Raw genomic sequence first — 22,025 nt, 5'->3', positions numbered from 1 at the left:
ATTTTTGCTCCAAATCTCGCTAACATCTACATGGACCACGTTGAGCACAAATTCGCTCTCAATGATGACAATATGTACCGCTCCAACATTAAATGTTGAAAGCGGTACATTGACGATATTTTTGTCATTTGGACAAGTACAGACGCAGAGTTTAATAGCTTTGTCACTCACTTAAAAACAGTACAAACACATTTCACATTTACATCCACCACGCATGAGTCATCCATAGCCTTCTTAGACCTCAGCATTAATCACAAAAATGGAGCACTCTACACCTCACTCCACAGAAAGATCACAGACAGAAACACACTACGTTCATTGCTGGTAGGGTGTGTATTGTTGGGCTGTGCGAGTCCTTGATCACATTCACACGGGCTTTCCAAATTCAGGTAATCCTTCGAATTAGTCCTTCAATATAGTTTCTCGCATATCTGCCGGTACATGGGCCTAATGTTTCCCTAATTAATTATTTTATAGGTGTCCCTACCTTGTTAGTCCTGTGGAGACCCCACATTCGCAGGAGGGTCAAAACGCCATCAACAAACTCACAGAAAGGACCCTCGCACAGCTAGTGTCATTGTATACCGTAGCTGTTGATATTGTATAATTGAATGGTCGCTTCTTGCAACTTATGGAAACCCCTTTGAGAAATGTTCACTGTATATAGTCACACAAACATTTTTCACATGGGGACACAATGCACAAAATGTTGCGCTTTTTTAATATAGGAAAGTGTTTATACTATTTACTGTGTGCTTATAAAAACATTGAATGACTATCCTGTGTAGAAGGTTTATTTTTGCCCTCGAACATTATTAGGTCCTTTTCATGTTTATCGCGATTGTGCGCATATATTGCTAAAATCATTGCTTTATTAACCACTGGAACCGCTGATTTCCTATATATAACTAGCACCCTGGTTCCTTGTGAGTAGGGTTTCCCTGTGCTCAGCTTAGCCTTCTTGCTGCACTGCCCTACGCCAGCGTGAAATGGCATTAATGTACCGTATTTATGATACATGCATTCCTGGCCTTTCCCCCTACGCTGGCACACAATTTGCTGCCTAGTATCAATGTATGCGCCTCTGCACCATGGGCACTCAATGTGAGTGCATGTCTTTTCAAACCCCACCTCCCCACCCTTTCACCATTCCCAGATGCTCCCCACCACACTCCCTTTCCCGCTCTCCACCCCACTCCCTGTGCCGGTCTCCACCCCACTGGCTGTGTTGTTATGCCCAAATCCAGCCATACATGCACATGCATCTTGACGTTTACCTTCAAATCACGATACCAGTAAGCATTAGCAAAGTCAGTAGGCAGAGTTATTTAGTCGAGACCTATTGGTTTTACCAATGCTTGTTTTCTTAAGAGAAATGCAAAAACCACAGTTGATGGACAGAATGCAGAACAATGTCATACATTCACCCCAGTACAGAGATCTGGGCCAAATCCATCGTTTTTTTGCACTCCACACCACCCCAGTTCAGACATGGCCATATGCAAATCAGTCTGACCCTGTGCCTCAGGGGAACAGTCCAGCCCGTACTGCCTAGCAATGCCTTCCCTGGACCGGAAACAAGCTTCCGAGGACCGGTTTCTGGCATTCCAGCCGTCTTCAGCCCGGCTTGCTTGAATCCAGTGGTGTGGAGAGCATGGGACTCATGTCTGAGCATACCCATCCCACTCGGGTTGACAAATGCAAAAACCACAGTTGATGGACAGAATGCAGAACAATGTCATACTTTCACCCCTGTACAGAGATCTGGGCCTAAATCCATAGTTTTTTTGCACTCCACACCACCCCAGTGCAGACATGGCCATATGCAAATCAGTCTGACCCTGTGCCTCATGGGAACAGTCCAGCCCGAACTGCCAAGCCATGCCTTACCTGGACGGGAAACAGGACCGGTTTTTGGCATTCCAGCCGTCTTCAGCCCGGCTTGCTTGAATCCAGTGGTGTGGAGAGCATGGGACTCACGTCTGAGCATACCCATCCCACTCGGGGTGACAAATGCAAAAACCACAGTTGATGGACAGAATGCAGAACAATGTCCTACATTCACCCCAGTACAGAGATCTGGGCCTAAATCCATCGTTTTTTTGCACTCCACATCACCCCAGTTCAGACATGGCCATATGCAAATCAGTCTGACCCTGTACCTCATGGGAACAGTCCAGCCCGCACTGCCAAGCCATGCCTTCCCTGGACCGGAAATAAGCTTCCGAGGACCGGTTTCTGGCATTCCAGCCGTCTTCAGCCCGGCTTGCTAGAATCCAGTGGTGTGGAGAGCATGGGACTCACGTCTGAGCAGACCCATCCCACTCGGGGTGACAAATGCAAAAACTACAGTTGATGGACAGAATGCAGAACAATGTCATACATTCACCCCAGTACAGAGATCTGGGCTTAAATCCATCGTTTTTTTGCACTCCACACCACCCCAGTTCAGACATGGCCATATGCTAATCAGTCTGACCCTGTGCCTCATGGGAACAGTCCAGCCCGCTCTGCCAAGCCATGCCTTCCCTGGACCGGAAACAAGCTTCCGAGGACCGGTTTCTGGCATTCCAGCCATCTTCAGCCCGGCTTGCTTGAATCCAGTCGTGTGGAGTGCATGGGCCTCACGTCTGAGCATACCCATCCCACTCGGGGTGACAAATGCAAAAACCGCAGTTGATGGACAGAATGCAGAACAATGTTATACATTTTCTGAAGAGAAGCGCCTTTTTGAGAAGGCCAGAAGTGGGGGGAAATCTGAAACGTACTTTATGGATTTCTTTGCATTTAAGGCAATATTTCTACTTTAAGTGTTTTCATTGTGTCGAAAATTTGCAATAAATAACTTTGCACGTTTAAATGTGGAGAAAAATGCAAGTACTCCTTTTCCACCCATTATTCTTCATTGAATCCGATTCCTAAGGAAAGGTCCCGATTACCAGATGCGATGACACACTTGCTGAATCACGGTTCGATCACGAAGAGCGGGACTTCCTCTATCTGAGGCCCAGAGTGTTGTCTTCTTTCAGATTATTCCAATTCCACCAACTGATATTTCAAATTTCAGTCAATTCCTTTTCTCTTTTTGAACTTTCATGAGTTTCCTGTCATATAAAGCAGTATGCGAGTCTAACCCAGGGTACATATGCATCGTTCTATACCGTCCACACCTTATGTTATAGGTTAACCTGCCGTATTATCAGGGCCACTGGAAATATGCGATTGTGCGACTGAGGTGATTTTGGCATGGTTAAAGAAGTGCCATATTTGCCACGTAATCTATTACCAGGTGCATAATCTGCAATTTAAATAAAAAATGTTGTTTCTAGCTGGAACTGTTCAAAAGTTACTAAAACGTAGTGACACTTGTTGCAGCGCCGTGGAAGGCCCTTTGCAAAGGTTGTCTCGTCACTTTTCTGTTGCTTATTGCTAGATTTGGGTGTTAAACTGATTCTAATGATGTAAAACCAATGCCCAGACAGCGTTAACTGCAAAAAATACAAAATAAGGAAGTTTTACTATAAAAAAAGTATGCCATATTATGCCACATAATTTGCATGTTCTTGCTGCATAATGCGATCCTCCCCTGCCGCATAATTCCAGTGGCCCTGTGTATAATATACCACTGTTCCATTTGTACTCCTTGTCTAGTCAGGCTGATAGTTCCAAACAGATACGGAAAAAACAACTTCTTTACAGCCGTTTAATAGGCTTTCGGCCATGCCAACTGGATCTTCTCTGGTGCAAACTCAAAACTGGGGCATGCCCGACCCGCCGCTCCGAGGCAGCCAATTGCTCCACTCCAAAAGATGGGCCAGAGTCAAACTGACAATAATGTAACAGTCTCCAACAAGAACAGGAAGGAGCGAGGAGTCAAGCTAGGGTGCCTTCTGGCGCCAACCCTCTTTAACTTATTGATGAGCAACTTGGTTCCCGCCCTGGATGCGGTCATCAGTGACCCTAGGTCACTGTCACATCACTTCCCTTCTTTACGCTGATGACGTAAAGAAGGGAGTGACAGCTGCAACTCTATGGAAGAAGGGACCATTTGTCTACTCAGACCTGACGATTGGTTGGTGAAGGCAGGACTGTGTTGAAACACCAACAAAACATGAAACCATCCTGTCTCTTCTCTCTGGGTTAGACCTAATCAGCTCAACAAATTAATCCTACACCCAGGACAAACAATTCACTACCTGGGGCGCTCAATAGACACAGTGCAAACAAAGGGTGCCCTGCTGAGAAAAGACTCATATGTACTTCTGAAGATCCTCTCTGGTGGCCTCAGCAGCATCTTCAAGGAGACAAGCCTCAGCCCCCTCAGCAGCATGGCAGTGTGTATTCTTCTTGTTTCTAGTGCCAGGCTTCACATACGTCCACTCAGAATGCCTGGAAGATCAGTGAAGACCAGAGATCTGGAAGAGAAAGTTACCTGTCCGACTCTGCCTCATTGCCTTGCATGGCGGTGCAGGAGAGGGAAAAGGTTGAGGTGGTGTGGATAAAGTACCTGCATTGGACTTGTGCTTTCAGATGGAGAACAGTTTATCTAGCTTTGAAATCCGCCCTTCCCTCCATTTTTGGCTTCAACAAATCCGATTCAGGTCGACAACCCGACCACCTTGCACTGTATCAACAAGCAGGGAGGACCAAATGGATGGTCAGTTGATTTCTCACTGGGCACTTGCGGGAGACATTTCTGTGATGGCAGTTCTTCCAGATCTTCAGAACTGGATAGCTGCAAGCTCAGCAGCCATTTTTTTACAGCAGCACAAGTGGGTACTAGACCGCAGCATCCTAGCAGACGTCCTTCAAGAACGAGGCACTCTGCAGAATGACTCGTTCACGACAGGCGAAGGTGCAACATGCTGCACCTTTGCATCCAAGTCCCAGAGCCCAGATCCGAAGGGCACTACCCTTTTGAGACTGGTCGAGGGCATCCGGCTATGCTTTCCTCTGATTCCCCTGCTTCCCAAAGTCGTCATCGGGTCAGTGCCGTGCAACATGACAATGATCCCCATTGCTCCGAAGTGGTCCAGACAGTGGTGGTACCCAGATCTGCTTGAAGCACATGGGAGGGTTTGCAGAAGACAGACTTACTCCCCAGGATGTCATGCAGAGTATCTCACACCAGCCTGCACTCTCTGCACTTGACTGCCTGGCTTCCGAATACCTACAATACGGCTTCCAAATCTTCCAGGTGACTGTATGAAAATCTTGAATGAAGCAAGAGAAGGTCGAGTCGCTCCTCACATGCTTTCAAGTGGGAATGGTTGTGCGCATGGTGCCTTCAGAGGTTCTGGTATCCGCCACCCCTGGACAGGCTGAATGCACAGTAGGTGTCTCATGGACTTTGGATAGTCTGGGGCAGTTGTCGTCTGATGTATGGAGTGGTGATGATCTACGCCTCACACACAGAGGTGGAGAGGGTCATGGCTGAAAAACTCTGTCCCAGGATAGCTCAGGTCGCCTCTTTGCAGTAGGAGTGTCCACAAGAGACTGGCTGAGTGTCAAGCATGGAAGCATTCGTTAGCCCCAAGAAGCAGAAGTGGAACCCGCACCGGGGCTGAGGTAGAGTGCAGCCCTGCGGTACTGTCAGCCCTCAGGCACCACTGGCTGCTTTTTCAGCAGCTGCAGAACATGCTCTCCAGATGTGGCTGGATGCATATGAACTCTGCCAGGACAGCTGTGTGAAGTATGCCAGGAAGGAATAGCAAGAGAGTACTTACTGAAGCCCCGGCACTCACTAGGATTCTAGGACTAAACTCTCACTTGGGGGTCGCTTTTAGCAGGGTTTCAGTGATGTCATGAGTGAAGTCACTGACCATGTCATGAGTGATGTAATATGTGACGTCATCAGCAGTGCATTGCAGGCGCGCAAGTTATAGTGAGTCCAACTCACTATAACGTGGAATTTCAATGGTTTTATGTCACTAAAATTTACAGGTAACTATAACTGGTGTGAAACCTATGGATTTTTCAGTGAATTTAATAGGTTTTTTAAATGCTAATTCCTAACTATAACTGGTGCGAAACCTATGGTTTTTTCAGTGAATATATATATATATATATATATATATATATATATATATATATATATATATATATATATATATATATATATATATATATATATATATATATATATATTTGGGTAAGTAATAAAGAGTAGAGTTTGTCAGACACACTGTGAGTACCAGAGGCCTCATCATAAATGTGCTGCGCCAACTACACTGCAAGATGGCGCCCGGCGGTGCACTGCTGTGAGGCGGCTGTGCCTGCACCTTGGTACTCGATGCACATAGACTGGTGTGCATACCTCGGGGGGGGGGGGGAGTTGGGGTGCAGAGAGACAGGTGCACTCCCCCTCTTACTATGTGCTTTATACACACCCTCTGGGTCTTTTGTATATATCTGCAAGTGTGTGTTCCGCAGATGGAATTTATATGTGAGTTTGCTGCAATATATCGCACTTCCCCACACCCATGTACACGCGGCCCAAAAAATGTGAAATCTTGTCCGTTGGTGGATTCAGGAGGAGAAGGGGGTCTTAGAGGAAGAAGAAGCACTGCTGCACAGATGTGGGGGTATAGGAGCTGGAGGGACCTGCAGAGTCATACATGGGGGTGGGAGTGGAGGACATTGTTGTAGTGTTGTTGATGTAAGGGCAAGACCACCTCTCCCAGTTACATAGGGGAGAGATTAGTTGCGACCCCCTGCACGTGATTATGATGGGCTGGACTGGCGTATGTGAGTTCAGTGTAAGGGGAGGTAATAAAGAGCCTGGGGCTCCAGGCGTGGTTTAGTTTGTGCTGGCCACTGCCATATAAATTGTGTACTGTTCCTAATTGTGTGCCCTGGCTAGACCTGTAGTCACTCAGTGCAATACTACACTGGCGACGAGGTGGCTACGCTCCCACAGTGTACCCCGACGTTTACCTGGCGGCACCAGAAAAGCAGTCGGCCGCAGCCGTCATCCCTGCGGTGCCACTACCACCCAGCAAGAAGCCTTCGCATCTCAGTATCACAGCTTTACCTCCGCTTCCAGCAGCCGCGAGGACTACCACACTGGCGGTGAGCGTCCCCACCCTTACGCCGCTTTCGAGCAGTGCCCGTGTCTTCCTTTGGCCTTGTACGGCGTCGCCGCCGGCATATCACGACAGCGCACCCTGCTGGAGCCACAGTTGTAACGCTGCAAAGTGCACAAGGCCCCTTCAACGGCCTCCACAAAGTGTGCCTGTTTCACTGCAACACCCAGCCTGACACGCCTGGGCCCCACGAGCCCTGACGCACTGCTGCAGAGAAGGATCAATAAGCAGCTCTGCAATCCCACAGCACAGACAGTTGGCTGGCCCACAGTGCCCAGAAAGGCACTACCTGCTCTGCCCAGAGCCCTCCCAGAAAGCTCACACCTTTGAGCATCCTGCCAGAGCCCGTGAAAGGTCACGGCCATTTCACTGCATGTGCAAGCCTGTACTACAGCACCACCAATTATAAGCACACCCAGAACTGTAGCATTACAACGTTTTAACGACACACCCACCACTGCGACCCTCCACTCACAGCCTAGAGACCTACTTAAAAGCAGCAGAAATCCTGGTACTGCGTAGAGTGCCCACGCTCCTTCACACCTGGGAGGAGCTGACATTCACAAGATCTCTAAGACAGTATTGGAGACCGGACCTCCGAGGAAATACTCCACTATACATGATGCTATCACTGCACACTTTGAAACCTACGCCAACCCTGACGCACACGACCTGGACCACCTATTGCAGGATTTCACGCCATTGTTTGAGGGGATTGGGTGTTTGAAAGCACCAGTTAAACATTGACAAATCGGTGGCCCCAATAGCCTTCGGGCACCAAAGAATTGCCTTTCATCTCCGGCCAAAGATGGAGGCCAAGCTTCAACTCCTAGAAAGAGCGGGCATCATCGTACGGGTGAGAGGACCAACGCTGTGGGTATCACCCATCGTCGTGGTAAAAAAGCCTAAACAGCCAGCCCGCTGTACGCATCTGTGTCAACATGAGAGTCCCAAACTTAGAGATTAAACGGGAATGTCACCTTACACCGACCGTGGAAGACATCATCGTTGAGCTGGCAGGATCCAAGTGGTTCTCCAAGATGGACCTCCAGTCAGTCTTCCATTAAAAACCTGTGCACCCAGATTCACACCCCATCACTAAATTCTCGACTCACGCAGGGCTCTGGAGGAATACCAGGCTCGGCTTTGGGATCTCCAGCGCTGCCAAAGTCTTCCAGAACATCATCAAAAACATCCTCCATTGCCGTGTGCGTCAAGATTCTGGTGCACGCTCCCACGTTTGAAGAACACCTCCTTCGTCTCTAAGCAGTCTTCCCCCACCTCAGACAGTGTGCTCACACTACACCAAGAGAAATGCGACTTCCTGCGGAAAGATATCATCTTCTTTGGCTATCGATTTTCCTCTAAGTTCATGAGTCCTGACCCTGACAGGGTAAAAGACATCCAAGGAGCACCAGTCTCAACCTCAGCGTCCGGAGTCCGCAGCTTTTTGGGCATGGTAACCTACTGTGGATGGTTCATCAAGAATCTGTCAGACCGAAGTGGCCCGCTCAGAGACCTAACCAAAGCCACCAGCCCTATGACATGGGAATCCAAGCAGAAGAATTATTTCAACAGACCAAGGCAGAATATCCCCAGGCGTCAGACTGGATCAGAGAAGGTTTTGCTTAGCCGTACCCCTGCGCATCAGTAGCTGGCATCCTGCCGCTCCGCGTCAGTCGCTGGTGTTGTATGCGGCGAGATGATCTCCAAGGCTCCAAAGGAGCCGCAAGGGCAGAGCCCAGAGCCCCTGTCACCCTCGTCCGCATCCGGGGACTGATGGGGGGACACCAGAGAGTGAAAAAGCTTCTTCGACTTCTTTTTGTGCCGTTTCTTACCCGAATCCGAAGGGGAAGAGGAGTGGTGGTGACGACTAGGCGAGCGGTCACGGGAACGACCCCTGGATCTGGAACAGTGCAAGGACGAGTGTCAAACTTCGAACAACTTCCAGCGCCGTTCCCTCAGGGCCTTCGGGCGATAGCCCTACAGTCCAGACAGGACCAGGAGTCATGGTAGTGCTCCAGGCACTAGAAACAGATGTCATGAGGGTCCGCTTCTGACATATTGCGACGGCAGGTCCCGCAAGACTTAAAACCAGGCATCCCTACTCGCACCAGAGAAAACCAACATGGGACAAAAGTCTCAAAAAGATAGTAAAAAAATGACAAGGGTACGCGCTCTAACCGAAACTGCACTTACTGGCGCCGAAAAAGAAAGAACTGACGCCAGCGCGCATGGGTGGTGCCTAAGTAGTCTCCGTGACGTCATCTAGGCGCATACGATGAAAGCGACGGACGCGGAGCCGCAAAACGCCACCTACTGACACCAAGAGGTACTGCTAAGCACAACTTTAAGGATCCAGTCTGACGCCTGGGGATATTCTAAGGTAAGGAATCTATCACTAACTAATGTCTCTTACAGATATATCGTTACACAAGTAGTAACTTGTGCTTCAAGGCTCCTCGGCTCGCCCTCCCCGAGGATCGTGAAATGGATTTTGCAACTGCAAGAATTTCAATTCACTGTTAAGTACTGGCCTGGCACCCAAACCCCGGCAGACTTCCTATTAAGGGGCCCTCAACCTGCTACACTCCCAGAGGCCGCAGAGGCTGCAGCCACAGAAGATTATGTGAGGATGATTGTGGAAAGATCCCGACCCCTCCCAATCTCCCTGGCAGACATCATCAAGGCCACGAAGAAGGACGACTGCCTTCAGACCGCAATCCAAGCAGTTGCCTTGGGCAATTGGAATATTCTGTAAAATCCAATGCCACTCCATACTGAGGCAGCTGAATCAATCCTGAAAGCCTTGTACCAGGTTCGCCAGGAGCTATCTGTGACTACTGATGGCTGCCTCCTTAGGGGCCTGGGCCTCGTGCTACCCGAAGGCCTGACCCAGAAAGCTGCTCTTATTGTGCACAGAGCCCCCCAAGGGATTGTCAAATCCAAAAACTGACTACGGAGCAAGGTCTGCTTTCCCATTATATCCTATGAAATGTATATTTCAGCGGATGGGATATTCGTCACCATGACGGAGTGACCCATCCACCAAGATCTAAATCAGGCCGTTTGTCTTTTCAGTGTGTAGGAAGCTTGTACAACTTATCCATGTGCCATGGCTGGTGTAGAAAATGAATTTCACTGTGGTGCAGAAAGTGTTCTGTGTAAGGTAACTCGCACACGCATATGTGTTGTACCCTTTTTGTGCGCGATTAAAGTTTGCAATGTGGCAACCTGTGCTGCACCTCTTGAATGCGGGAGCCAGTCTTGTGTTGATCTTGTCTGTGCTTTTCCTATTCACTGGAAGAGAATTATGTGCAAGGACTGCCTTCGCTTTGGGATTATAGTGCAAGCATTGAAGTCGCCGTTGCTTTCTTAACTTTGATCTCAGCAGCACTCAGGCAAAGAGTTCTTAGACCACCTGGAAAAGAGACTGAATGAACAAGGCCCTGTGTTCAGGAGCTTAAGGGAAGAAAAGGGCTCACATTATGAGAGCGAAAGATACATAATGAAAAGGAGAGAAGAGAAGTAGGGAAGCGAGGTGAAGCAAGAGAGGAAAATAGTGTAGCAGAGAAACAGAGGAGGGAGAAGAAAGCGAGGAGAATACATGGGAAAGATAAGAGAGCAAGCAATGTGATAGAGTATGAAGAAAGGAATAAAATAGTCCTATTCCCTATTGAAATATCGTCCTTTACCATCTGCTGACACAAGGGAGGTATGGAGGAGTGGTCTCTGGCTCTTACACTCCAACTCATGCACTGGTACTCTGCGTTGCTAGCCGTAGATTGCTGCCCTAAGACTCTGGAAAATAGCTACAGTTCTGTCACATGAGAGACAGACATGTTCACTATGCCCTCATGCGAGAGAATCATTTAATGGCTGTTGGGACGGGAAGTCTCCTGCATGTCTCTGGAGAGAGTGCTACCCCTGCCTTATGCGGATGTATGTCGTTACTACGCATGCTTTTACATCGCATGCCTTTACCACGCAGGTTTTACAACGCAAGTCGTTACAATGACTTGCTTTGGGGGGCGCTGGATAGTGAATAGTTTAATTTACAATTCCAACTCCAGTCCCCGTGGATAGTAGGGAAGGTTTTGGATAGTAAATTAAACTAGTCCCTATCCTACAGCGCCCCCCAGGGCAAGCCGTTGTAACGACTTGCGTTGTAAAAGTTGCGTGGTAAAGGTACTGCGTGGTAAAAGTTGCGTTGTAAACGCTGTTCCCCGCCTTATGCTAATCTCCGAGCAAGTCATTTAAAAGCTACTATATGGTTTCTAGATCCCTACCTCAGTGGGCATGACAATCATACATGTCCACTGATGGTTTCCCTGTTTACATGAATTGAGACCCTAGAGCTTGGCTCTGAGGTTGAGGGGCATGCCTAGTGCACCCCTATTTTTCAGAGAGTGGCTACTGCCCTCTTTTTTAAGGCTGTGGTAGCTTGACAGTGGTGGCAGCAATGAATCTATAGTCAGGAGGGGTGAGTCCCTAGGCACCCTCCTGACCAAGTCTGTGCAGTCTGCCATGCATGTGGTCCTGTTGCCTTTGTCTACCTGATGTGTGTTTGAGAGCCCGTGGGTGTACTGGGGAAGAATGGTGATTTGAGCCAGTGTGAGGAATGCGAGCTGTTCTGCTGGACATCCCAGCTCCCCCGTGCCCCTCCCTATTTCCTTGGAAAGGCCTGGTGGGCTGGGGTAGACACTCAGCTCTTATCTGGGTTTAGATGCACTAACTCTGCGAAGAGGACCCTCCCCCACTGGTCAGGGTCTCCTGGGCTGGAGTTTATTAAAATTCCTCTTTAGGGAGTTGCACAGTCTGATACCAGGAAGGGACCTGGTGCATGCTTTACCCATGCATTAAAAATGCAGTGAATGGTTTGTGATTGGAGGTGTATTCAGGATGCAAAAGTAGCAGACCCTCTTATTGGATGAGCCTATCAATCAGAGGTGATAAAAGTCTGGCCTGAGTCATAGCTGTTTTTCAAGACTGGTCTATGACTGAAGAGGCGGCCACACCAGGTCCGTCTGAAGATAGCCAGGCGCGACCCGCAGTGTGAAGGCAGGAGATAAGACTCAGTTCACTGCGGCCGGAACTAAGGCATCAGCAGTATGGGAAAAGACCAGCTGTCTCTGTGAGGCTTGGGGGAGCGTGCACTTTTGACCAAGGAAATTAGACAGCTGCCCAAGGTGTAGAAAGGAAGCTTACGGCACATCAACGGATTTGGTGTGGGAAGGAAGCTTGCGGCACATCAAGAAAAGCTAGTGGAAGGACGCTTGCAGCACATCAAGAACAGCCAGAGAGGAGGAAGCTTCATTCTAGTCTTTGAAGGTGAGATCAAATCCCCTCTAAGCTCCTCCCTTGCGCTGTGGGAGCCTGTACAAGCAGTAACTAGGAATAGAGGCCAGTGAAGCAGCCCCCCACCTTTCTTTTCGTGATCTCTGAGGGTATCAGGGTGAACTGGCACTCTGTCTAGCCACTACCCTCCTACAGCTAGCCAGTGGCTAGTGGGACTCCAGTAAACTGTGCCAAGACATCAGGCCCCTGTGTTCAGATCCCTGACACCACTAGGGCGGTGTTCTCAGTCACAACGGAAGGGCACTTCTGTTGCTTTGAGTGGGGGGTTATGGGGCTGATCAAGAACATTTGACTTCACATCATATGCTGAAACTATATCCTTCCAATCCAAAGATTGGTATCAAGGCTCTAGTGAATGAGAGCAGCCCTGTGTAACATGATCTGTAATATGCAATGCTTATTGTGTGTTTTCATGTTAACTGTGTTTTTATAGTGCTTGGCGTCAAGGCGCTATAATACTGTTTGGGGTTAGAACTCTGTCCCAGAGGGTTGTAGAGGCATTTGTTTTTCACTGTTTATCCTAGTGTTATGTGTAGTATAATTATCTTGTGTGTATTAAAGTACTTTTCTTTTATAAAAAGTAAAGCACTGACTGGACATTGAGTTTATCAGCGGGTGGTACGGTTTACACTGTATTCTGAATGTCTAACCCCTCCTCACCTCCTTGAATAACTTGGACTGCTCTGTCTTGCTACCCTGAGAGAGTCAAGTGCTGGAGAGGAGTACTTGGTTATCCAGTTTTGGGTTCACTAGTACTGAGGCCCCAGAACACCAGTGAGGTACACTCCAGTTGATGCGATTGGAGCGCAATTACCCCGGAGTGCCATGGTGCCCAGGTGCCCAGGAAGCCTGGTCTAACAATGGCTAAATAACCATCTACCTCAATATGAAGAGATCTGGGAATCTTTTATACAGAGTCTTACATAAATATCACCATAAGACCCAATAATGCCCTTGCATTCCACAATGACCAGTGCTTAATTTGAGCCAGTAGTTTCCGGTGTTCGGAATCAGCACTTAATTATCACCACCAGCACTTATGACATTCTACCACATGGGATGACACACCAACAGTTTTCTATGAATTTAATATACATTAAAAATGGCTAACACGTGCCACCCAAGCCATTCTTATGGCTTTGGAGTTCTGGAATAGTCTGAATTGTCAGACTTGAAGGCTGTGATGGTCTGTAGCTGGTTTGGTTCTGTCATTGGCAGCGCTGGCAGGGGCAATGGGCGGTGCAGACTGTGGTAGCCACCTGAAAAGGGCCCTGGCACTTATTGTTTTTACAAATTAAGCTCTGACAAAGACCCTACCACCTGGTGCCCAAAAGACAGATTAATGAGTGGCCTCATTAATGCACTCTGGCCGTGATTGAGCAGTGATAGGTTTTAGACGGAGGGGGATCCCTCTCACCCTTCCCCTGCTCCCGCACCCCCCCCCCTTCCTATGCACACCCCTCTCTATGTGTTATTGTTACTGCCACATTAACGCTGGCGTGAAGTTATACCAAGTCCTCAATGTTAATCTGTGCTGCTGCCCAGGGCAGGAGCAGACTTTTGTTTTATATCAACTACTTCTAGTCTTAGGAATATCAAAACAGCTAGATGTGCATATAGATAGATAGATAGATAGATAGATAGATAGATAGATAGATAGATAGATAGATAGATAGATAGATAGATATCTGTAGTTGTCACTATTATGTATACACTCTTTTCAGTAATGAATCATTTAAAAATAATGTATTGTTGAAACTCCAGCTGATAACGTGGCCTGAGTTATCATGGGCATCAAGGAGACACTTTTGTGGAGGTGGGAGGCCCTCAGCACCCTCCCCCCCACCCCAAGAAGGGTTGTTACGATACTGTGAGAAGTCACCCCGTGACTGGACATCAGGGGTACATTGCCTTGCGGCGGGCATAGAGTGTGAAACAATCTCTTTACAGGCCCTTCCTCCCCCCATGTGCAACTCGTGCCGCCCTCTTTGCATTTAATATTTCATGGTGGGGGCTGAGGAGGCCCCTTGTGGTTTTAGCACATGCACACACCAGCTCCTCGGGACCTTTCCTCTGCAGCTATTTCTTAGTCATGCAGTATGTGAAGGGGCTGCAGCCTTCCAACCCCATCACCTTGACCATCTCATGAAGGGTAACCTGTTGGTTCATCTCAGCAAAAGGATTCTCCTTTTTATAGACATTTACAGCCAGAAAGCCATCTATATCAATGTGTGTGTTCTGTAGTTATGGATACCAATGGAAAGTATGAACATTGAGTGACGTGCTGCAGGTCAATGCATGACTAATAGAGCATACTGAGAGGCGAGTGGGTGTTTGTACTACAGCATTCATGTGTTCGTTCGAGGGTAACATATATGGTACTTACAGCTTTAAAACCTATCGGTGCGAGTGTACACCTACTGGTTACATGAATGTGGGTATATGGTAGTTGCTACTTAATTTTTTATTTAACGTAAATTAAATAATATATCAAGATAAAAGGAGCAAATGAAAAATATTGATAAATACACAGATATATAAGGAAATAAATACTATAAAACATAAAGCCATAAGCATGAGTTGACATTCGTGTTCTTGGTGGGCAGAGGGTGGTACGTGCCATGCCCGCAAGCCTGCCCTCTCACTTGTACGTATTCTCTTTTTTATATTGTACATTGTGCATCAGAAACTCAGCGAGGAGCAGAGTGTGGTTTTTGGGATAGCAATTCCAATCCCACATTTGGAAAACCCAATGTTTGGGAGGAGGCCGTCCTTCCTGTTACGAGCTCTACTAGTCGCCAGTAGGGTTGCTCTGACCTCACAGTAGGGTACTCGGGTCCAGCAGGGAGGTTAAACGAGGCTGGGTCCAGAACTGTTCTTTGAGGCCAGAATTGTATGCGAGAAGGTGAAGCGGGGAAGTCTGCGTGTGGGTGAGGTAGGCAGCGGGGCTTCGGTGTGCAGTGCCATATTTCTGACGGCTATCTCTTTTTCTTTCTTTTCCAGTCTTGGACGCACAATATTCAGAGAGAGAAGGACTTCCTGAAGAAGCTGGTGAAAGCCGGGGTTATCAGTGACCTGACGAGTGGAATCTGAGGAAGCCACAGGACACACACTACAGAGAATAAACAAGGAGCACATTACTGCACTCGAAGAGCGACAACACTACCTGCAGAAGCAGTGGAAGGAACCTTGCAGGGTCCTTCGATGCTAGCGACTTGATATCAAGTCAGTTTGAAACCTCAGATCGTGGCATTTGTGTCTGCTTGGAGCCTCACAGGATGAGGTTCTGGAATCATGTCTACTTGGACCCTCAGAGGTTGACGTTCTGGAATTGTGTCAGCTTTGAACCTGAGAGGATGGGGTTCTGGAAAAAAGGTCCAAATGGAACCTCCTAGAGATCATGTCAGCTTGGAAATTTAAATGCAGGAGATTTGATAGTATGTCACTGTGGAGCTGAAGATGCGTTGGATCGAATATTGTGTCAAATTTAGGATCTGATATCAAATTGGTCTCTGTCCTCCTGTGGATCAGGTCATATTTCACGTAAACTTGATTCCTGGGTTCTGATATCCTGCCAGCTTCGCTCCTATGTCTGGTATCTGTCAGACTCAGTCGGGGGATTCGATATAATTTTGGCTTCTGATCCGGGATCGCATATCTTCCCATCTTCAGTCCCTGATTTGATATCATGTTGTCTTTAAATCTATATTTATCGGCTCTAATCCTGAGTCTCATATCATGTTGGCTACAATCCACATCTGATATCATGCCACCTCAGATGTTATATCGTGTCCGCTAGGATCCACTGGTGAAATGATTTGTCATCTTGGTTTAGTGGCACGTGCGGCAGTGAAACGACGCATCCAGTGTTTCGATGAGACGTGGGATTCAATTTCCCATTCCCTTCCTCTCAGCCCCCCTAACCATCAAAGAACAGTTTTTTCTATTTTTGATTTATTGAAGAAGAAAAAAGCTCAGAAGAATGAGACTTATGTGCCAAAACGTACCTCTTGAGGGAAAGAGGATATTGAAGGTAGAAACATTTGAATGTAAAAAGCGTTATTTAAAAAAAAGAACTGTCGAAGACAGGCATAAGTGCTGCACACATGTATTACATGCTACGAGTCCCTGAAGAGCATTGTAGTATTTTTAAGGAAGGGTACTATTGACACCCTGTTGAAGGTAGATCTGCTGTTGCGACCCACACCGGTGCCCTCCATGCCCGGTGTGTGCACATCATTGTACCTGCCAGGGCTCTGCCATTACGAATGATCTTCAAAACGCCAGGTGTCATGGAAACCCCATCTCTCTATAGGAGCCCAATCCCAGCTCAGCAGCCAGCTCATTGTGTGTACCATGCCACTGGTGGGTGGGTTGCAGATTCTTCTCTAGAAGGTACGCTTGGTGTTTACAATGGTTGTAGTTCTTTCCTCTTCGGTACACATATACACCACAGTATTTAAAAAACACTAAGTGTCTCTACCCCAGACTGGACCGGGTCAGCACATAGATCCGGTGCCTTGCACGGGTGTGCCGGGAGCACCAATGTAGAGCACAGCACCTCGCCCATTTGAGGCGTACAGAACTCAGTATTTAATTTTATTACCTTAAAAGTTGGCCTGTTTGCTCTTCCATAAGTGTTTGTATGCACTGTAACTGGAATAGACCCTCCTCTGGTCACATCCACGGGGGAAGAGGGGCACTGCCCATCCGTCCCACGTTCAATTTTTTATTAATTCGTTTATCTCTGGCTACTGAAATGCTGCATGTGATTGTCGTCACTGCACTATGCAGGGAGAGCCATAGACATTGGATCAGGTTGTATTGGGGTGGAGGAAAAAGGGTGGATGTGTTTGTGTGAGTGTGGGAGGCCTCTGTGCTATAGTATTTTCTTGGAAGCCCTCTGTATATAGATGGCTTCACTAGGGACATGGGCTGTGCATCGTGCAGTGGTAGACTGGAGTGTCCGGAAACAGGAGTATCGGCAACCAGGGCAGGATTGTCAGTCGTGAGCTTTTTGTACTCCGTAAGTAACTTATGCTCGTATGTTTAGTTTCACGTACAGGGAGATGCACTGCTCACCTAGACTCTTTCCACTAATTCTATTTGTTTTTATATTCAAGATATGCAATAGTTATTTATGTGCATTTGTATTAGTTATTTATTCTCTCTTCTTCCATCTCTTCATACTTCCACCCCTTCTCCACTGGTATGTGATTGCTTTATCATTACATATGAAAGACAGTCTCCACTTGAGGTTTTCTTTCCAGGTACAAACTTTACCTTGACACAATATGTGCAATTTCGAACACAGCCAAGCAACCCTAGCTGTAGAGGAATGCCCACCAGCTGTGGATAAAATGTTGATTAGTGGTCTTTGATCTGATCTTGGAATCAATTTTCTGCCCCTATATGATGTCTGAAATGATTGATGGCTCACACGCAAGTTCTTCATGACAACATACTTCCCTTCCGGTGAACTCAAGCTTTTTTTAGGCAAAAGCCACATCCTATTCTCTTTCTCTACAGCATTGTGAAATGACAACACCCAAACCATACTCCCTCTTGTCAACAGTGATGATGCGAGTCTTTCTTAGAGTAGATGGTTTCAGAACGGAAGCTGATGAAGTTCTCCAAGTTGTTCCACCTTCTACGCAAATAGTACTCCTATGAGTCCTTCAGGACTCAAATAAGCACAGAATTGGTACTGATTTCTCTCTTGCATCTGGATGGGGCAGTTGTTAAGGTGGAAACCAACTCCTCTATGCGCCATCTTTGACTATAGAATGTAGAATGATCTTAATAGTCCACTTTGGCCTGACATGGAGAACGGTTGCCGTCCCTTAGTACCAACCCTTTGTTCTGTAACCTCAAATACACATCTTCGAATACCAACTTGTGAGAATCCACATTCTCTTTGGACACCTCAGTGTCATCTTCATATATCTCAAGAGCCCAATGCGATAAATATATGTGGAAGGGTAGCCTTCAGACATTGGAAGAGTCTGAGGCCAAACCTAACAGCGTTCTCTTGGAAGAGAACAGGCAATAAATACAGTAAGACTTTCGAATCAGGTGTTAATCAGATTTGATAGTATATTGTCTTTTGATCAAGTGTTGACACATTGTGGCTTCTCCAACATTGAGATCATTCATTTCCTTTTGTCAGTGGATGGTGATTGTCAACAATGTCGTTGTTCAGGGCTAATACAGGCACTGTTCCAACGAAAAGTGATTGCAGTTTAGGACTATCTGGGAAACCCATTTGGGTGATTCTGCTGCTACAATTCTATAACTGGAAACCAATGTTTTACAACTTCTCGTACACCCTGATGGGAACCCTCCTCATCCTCGGTTTGACTGGAATGGCATTTATGTTGAGGACATTTCTATGTTGACATCCCTTTAGTTTTCTTAGTTTGTTCATTATTTCAGACCTTAGAGTTTTTTCCTTAATACAAGCTCTTACTCAGGAGACCAAAGGGAGCATGCCCTCCTCCCGAGGCGCGCTCGGCCTCTCACTCCTAGACTCCAATGAACTCTATGGCCTGTGCCGGCCGGGGTACTGAGGTCTCCATTGCCCTGCAAGATGTCGTAAGCATGATCGGCCCAGCCACTGGTGCAGGGAGCATGAGCTCTTCTTATTGTTCTTATACCTCGCAAGACTTCTCTGCCTCTCACTCCTAGACTCCAGTAAACTCCATTGCCATTGCTGGCCCGGGTACTGAGGTCTCCATGACCCTGCAGGGTGTTGTAGGCACAGTCGGGTCAGCCACTGGTGCAGGAGCATGAGCTCTTCTTTGTGTTCTTATACCTTACGAGACTTCTCGGCCTCTCACTCCTAGACTCCAATGAACTCTATGGCCAGTGCCGGCCCAGGTACTGAGGTCTCCATTGCCCTGCAGGGTGTTGTAGGCACAGTCGGCCCAGCCACTGGTGCAGGGAGCATGAGCTCTTCTTTGTGTTCTTATACCTCGCGAGACTTCTCGGCCGTTCACTCCTAGACTCCAGTAAACTCCATGGCCAGTGCCGGCCCGGGTACTGAGGTCTCCATTGCCCTGCACGGTGTTGTAGGCACAGTCGGGTCAGCCACTGGTGCAGGAGCATGAGCTCTTCTTTGTGTTCTTATACCTCACGAGACTTCTCGGCCTCTCACTCCTAGACTCCACTGAACTCTATGGCCAGTGCCGGCCCAGGTACTGAGGTCTCCATTGCCCTGCAGGATGTCGTAAGCATGATCGGCCCAGCCACTGGTGCAGGGAGCATGAGCTCTTCTTATTGTTCTTATACCTCGCGAGACTTCTCGGCCTCTCACTCCTAGACTCCAATGAACTCTATGGCCAGTGCCGGCCCGGGTACTGAGGTCTCCATTGCCCTGCAGGGTGTTGTAGGCACAGTCGGGCCAGCCACTGGTGCAGGAGCATGAGCTCTTCTTTGTGTTCTTATACCTCACGAGACTTCTCGGCCTCTCACTCCTAGACTCCAGTAAACTCCATGGCCATTGCCGGCCCAGGTACTGAGGTCTCCATTGCACTGCAGGATGTCGTAAGCATGATCGGCCCAGCCACTGGTGCAGGGAGCATGAGCTCTTCTTATTGTTCTTATACCTCGCGAGACTTCTCGGCCGTTCACTCCTAGACTCCAATGAACTCTATGGCCAGTGCCGGCCCGGGTACTGAGGTCTCCATTGCCCTGCAGGGTGTTGTAGGCACAGTCGGGCCAGCCACAGGTGCAGGAGCATGAGCTCTTCTTTGTGTTCTTATACCTCACGAGACTTCTCGGCCTCTCACTCCTAGACTCCAATGAACTCTATGGCCAGTGCCGGCCCGGGTACTGAGGTCTCCATTGCCCCGCAGGGTGTTGTAGGCACAGTCCGCCCAGCCTCTGGTGCAGGGAGCATGAGCTCTTCTTTGTGTTCTTATACCTTGCGAGACTTCTCGGACTTTCACTCCTAGACTCAAGTAAACTCTATGGCCAGTGCCGGCCTGGGTACTGAGGTCTCCATTGCCCTGCAGGATGTTGTAAGCATGATCGGCCCAGCCACTGGTGCAGGAGCATGAGCTCTTCTTTGTGTTCTTATACCTCACGAGACTTCTCGGCCTCTCACTCCTAGACTCCAGTAAACTCCATGGCCATTGCCGGCCCAGGTACTGAGGTCTCCATTGCACTGCAGGATGTCGTAAGCATGATCGGCCCAGCCACTGGTGCAGGGAGCATGAGCTCTTCTTATTGTTCTTATACCTCGCGAGACTTCTCTGCCTCTCACTCCTAGACTCCAGTAAACTCCATGGCCAGTGCCGGCCCGGGTACTGAGGTCTCCATTGCCCTGCAGGATGTCGTAAGCATGATCGGCCCAGCCTCTGGTGCAGGAGCATGAGCTCTTCTTATTGTTCTTATTCCTCGCGAGACTTCTGAGCCTCTCACTCCTAGACTACAATGAACACTATGGCCCAGGTACTGAGGTCTCCATGACCCTGCAGGGTGTTGTAGGCACAGTCGGGTCAGCCACTGGTGCAGGAGCATGAGCTCTTCTTTGTGTTCTTATACCTTACGAGACTTCTCGGCCTCTCACTCCTAGACTCCAATGAACTCTATGGCCAGTGCCGGCCCAGGTACTGAGGTCTCCATTGACCTGCAGGGTGTTGTAGGCACAGTCGGCCCAGCCACTGGTGCAGGGAGCATGAGCTCTTCTTTGTGTTCTTATACCTCGCGAGACTTCTCGGCCGTTCACTCCTAGACTCCAGTAAACTCCATGGCCAGTGCCGGCCCGGGTACTGAGGTCTCCATTGCCCTGCAGGGTGTTGTAGGCACAGTCGGGTCAGCCACTGGTGCAGGAGCATGAGCTCTTCTTTGTGTTCTTATACCTTACAAGACTTCTCGGCCTCTCACTCCTAGACTCCAATGAACTCTATGGCCAGTGCCGGCCGGGGTACTGAGGTCTCCATTGCCCTGCAGGATGTCGTAAGCATGATCGGCCCAGCCACTGGTGCAGGGAGCATGAGCTCTTCTTTGTGTTCTTATACCTCACAAGACTTCTCGGCCTCTCACTCCTAGACTCCAATGAACTCTATGGCCAGTGCCGGCCCGGGTACTGAGGTCTCCATTGCCCTGCAGGGTGTTGTAGGCACAGTCCGCCCAGCCACTGGTGCAGGGAGCATGAGCTCTTCTTTGTGTTCTTATACCTTGCGAGACTTCTCGGCCTTTCACTCCTAGACTCAAGTAAACTCTATGGCCAGTGCCGGCCCAGGTACTGAGGTCTCCATTGCCCTGCAGGATGTCGTAAGAATGATCGGCCCAGCCACTGGTGTAGGGAGCATGAGCTCTTCTTATTGTTCTTATACCTCGCGAGACTTCTCTGCCTCTCACTCCTAGACTCCAGTAAACTCCATGGCCAGTGCCGGCCCGGGTACTGAGGTCTCCAATGCCCTGCAGGGTGTTGTAGGCACAGTTGGCCCAGCCACTGGTGCAGGAGCATGAGCTCTTCTTTGTGTTCTTATACCTCGCGAGACTTCTCGGCCTCTCACTCCTAGACTCCAATGAACTCTATGGCCAGTGGCGGCCCGGGTACTGAGGTCTCCATTG

General features: G+C 48.4%; 1 protein-coding gene across 1 annotated transcript in view; it reads left to right on the top strand.

Annotated features, from left to right (window-relative positions):
* Nucleotides 1-18,402, top strand: part of ST3GAL3 (ST3 beta-galactoside alpha-2,3-sialyltransferase 3) — a 732,784-nt gene extending 714,382 nt beyond the window's left edge. The window contains exon 14 of the mRNA XM_086953194.1: nt 15,447-18,402. Coding sequence (XP_086809320.1) covers nt 15,447-15,536 — 90 coding nt within the window. The 3' untranslated portion in view covers nt 15,537-18,402. The remainder of the gene's footprint in view (nt 1-15,446) is intronic.
* The last annotated feature ends 3,623 nt before the right edge of the window (nt 18,403-22,025 follow it).

This window comes from Lissotriton vulgaris, chromosome 1_2 (assembly GCF_964263255.1).
Source record: "Lissotriton vulgaris chromosome 1_2, aLisVul1.2, whole genome shotgun sequence".
NCBI classification, from domain to species: domain Eukaryota; kingdom Metazoa; phylum Chordata; class Amphibia; order Caudata; family Salamandridae; genus Lissotriton; species Lissotriton vulgaris.
The sequence above is the reverse complement of the archived record's forward strand: the minus strand, read 5'-3'. Positions and strand labels throughout refer to the sequence as shown.